Source organism: Octodon degus, unplaced genomic scaffold (genome assembly GCF_000260255.1).
Source record: "Octodon degus isolate 3935 unplaced genomic scaffold, OctDeg1.0 scaffold00274, whole genome shotgun sequence".
Classification (NCBI taxonomy): Eukaryota; Metazoa; Chordata; class Mammalia; order Rodentia; family Octodontidae; genus Octodon; species Octodon degus.
Window position 1 is genome coordinate 1129160 of NW_004524850.1, and position 1924 is coordinate 1131083.

The 1924-nt window shown below is 68.9% G+C and overlaps 1 protein-coding gene across 1 annotated transcript in view; it reads left to right on the forward strand.

The window, feature by feature from the left end:
- Window positions 1-192: 192 nt before the first annotated feature.
- The window catches only part of LOC101568817 (short stature homeobox protein), a 15335-nt gene continuing 13603 nt past the window's right edge, over window positions 193-1924 (forward strand). The window contains exon 1 of the mRNA XM_012512794.1: window positions 193-481. Coding sequence (XP_012368248.1) covers window positions 193-481 — 289 coding nt within the window. The remainder of the gene's footprint in view (window positions 482-1924) is intronic.

A 1924-nucleotide genomic window follows, 5' to 3' on the forward strand; every position in this document is an offset into this window, starting at 1 on the left:
GCCGCCGCCGCCGCCGCCTCCGCGCCCCGAGCGCGCGAGCCGAGCAGCCGTAATTGCTGCAGACAGGGGCGCGGGGGGTTGGGCGGAGGTAGCGGCGTATAAATAGCGAGGTCGCCAGCGCCAGGCGCAAGTCACGGCGGGGAGGACGCGCCGCCCGCCGCACAGCGCGGCCGAGCCCCGCGCTCCGGGGCCATGGAGGAGCTCACCGCCTTCGTCTCCAAATCCTTCGACCAGAAGAGCAAGGAGAACGGGGGCGCCGGCGGCGTTGGCGGCGGCGTTGGCGGCAAGAAGGAGTCCGTCACCTACCGGGAAGTTCTGGAGAGCGGGCTGGCGCGCTGCAGGGAGCTGGGCGCGGGGGACGCCGGCCTGCAGGACGCGCCGGGCGGAGGCGGCCCCTGCGCGGGGCATCTGCTCAGAGAGCACGCGGAGCTGGACAGGGAGAAGCCGAAGGACTTCGGCGCCGGCAGGGGCGCGGTGGAAGGTGAGGGAGGCGCAGGGAGGAGGCCTGGGCCGGCGAGCGCCAGCGCCGGGGTTGCCCCTGAGAGAGAGCCGCCGAGCAGGGGATGGAGATGGAGGCGGACATGCAGGAGCCGGCGGCCGCAGCCGGCGCGCACGGGAGTCGCGTCCCCGCAGCGCTCCTCCGCACGGTGGGCTCGCACCGGCTCCCCGCAGCGCGCCAACTTTCCCAGGCTGGGCTGCATCCCCAGGACTTGTCTGAAAGGGCGGTTTCCGTGCAGTCTGCCTCTGTCTGTGTGTCGCACGGAGAAAAGCCTCAGTTACCTGTCCTGGGGTGGGTGTCCCTGGCTGTCCCAGCAAGGAAAAAAAACAGGGCAGACCTGGGGCACCCCCGCAGTCCGGGGAGGACCACGTCCCAGCGGTCTGGGTGCCGCTCTGGGAAGGGAAACTTTCGCCTGGACCCTGCAGACATGAGGTTGGGTTTGCAAATTAAAACCACTTGTGTGCCCGCGGGTGGCCGGCGGGGTCTTCGCGAGAAGGAGGTCGGCCCTCCTGCTCCGCCGGTCCCTCTGCCCCTCGCAGTCCTTCCCCACACCTCGCCTGATGTTGGAGCCGGGCTGGGGCAGGCGCGTGAGGGCTGAGGGGGCCGCAGGCCGGGCTCTCTGGGGCAAGGAGTCACAGGCACCAGCTGGTTGGACATCCAGGGTCACCGCCGAGGAGGACACTCACGGGTAGGACTGTTATGGCAAAGAAAAGAAAGTCTGGGACCCCGCTCAGACTAGGGTGTCGTTCCAGTAACCCAGAACCCCAGGGTGGGGCGTCCTCTCTGGCCTGCAGCTGGGTGTACTGGCCAAAGCTCTGGGGCTTCCTGCGGCTTTGACCTTGCTGTAGCAGAGACCCTGGGTGCTTCGAGGCCTCGGGGTCCTCTCTAAGAGGCGCCACGCAGCTGGTCCTGCGACACACGCCGGGGAGTTGTGGGCCCGAGTGAACAGAGCAGGAGGCTGCGGCGCCGGGGCCTGGGGTTCCTCTCCGCGCCTCATCTGTGTGCTGTGCTTCCAGGCCCGTCCGAGGCCTGAGCTTCTCCTGCCGGCTTCTCGCAGCAGGGACCACCTGGTGGGCTGCCCTGAAAGGCCAGCGGGAGCCGGAGTGAGGGTAGAGGGGCTCTGCCCCCCAAGGCACATTCCCTGGGTGCTGGCGAGCAGGCCCGTGCTTCCAGGGCTCAGCCGTGACCTCCCCAGACCCGCCGGGACTGATTCCTTCCAAAGACCGCAGGGCAGGCCCAGCTCGGGTCGGGCCAGCCACCTCAGTCTGACGTGGAGTGGAGAAGGGAGGCAGAGCCAGGGCGGCCTCAGCGAGGACTGTGGCAGAACACGGGGGTGGGCTGCTTCCCTTTAGCCGGTGGAAGGGCAGATTTAAACTGCCACTTGGTGGGGATGTCAGGGAAGTCTGGGAAGACAGGGGTGGGGGG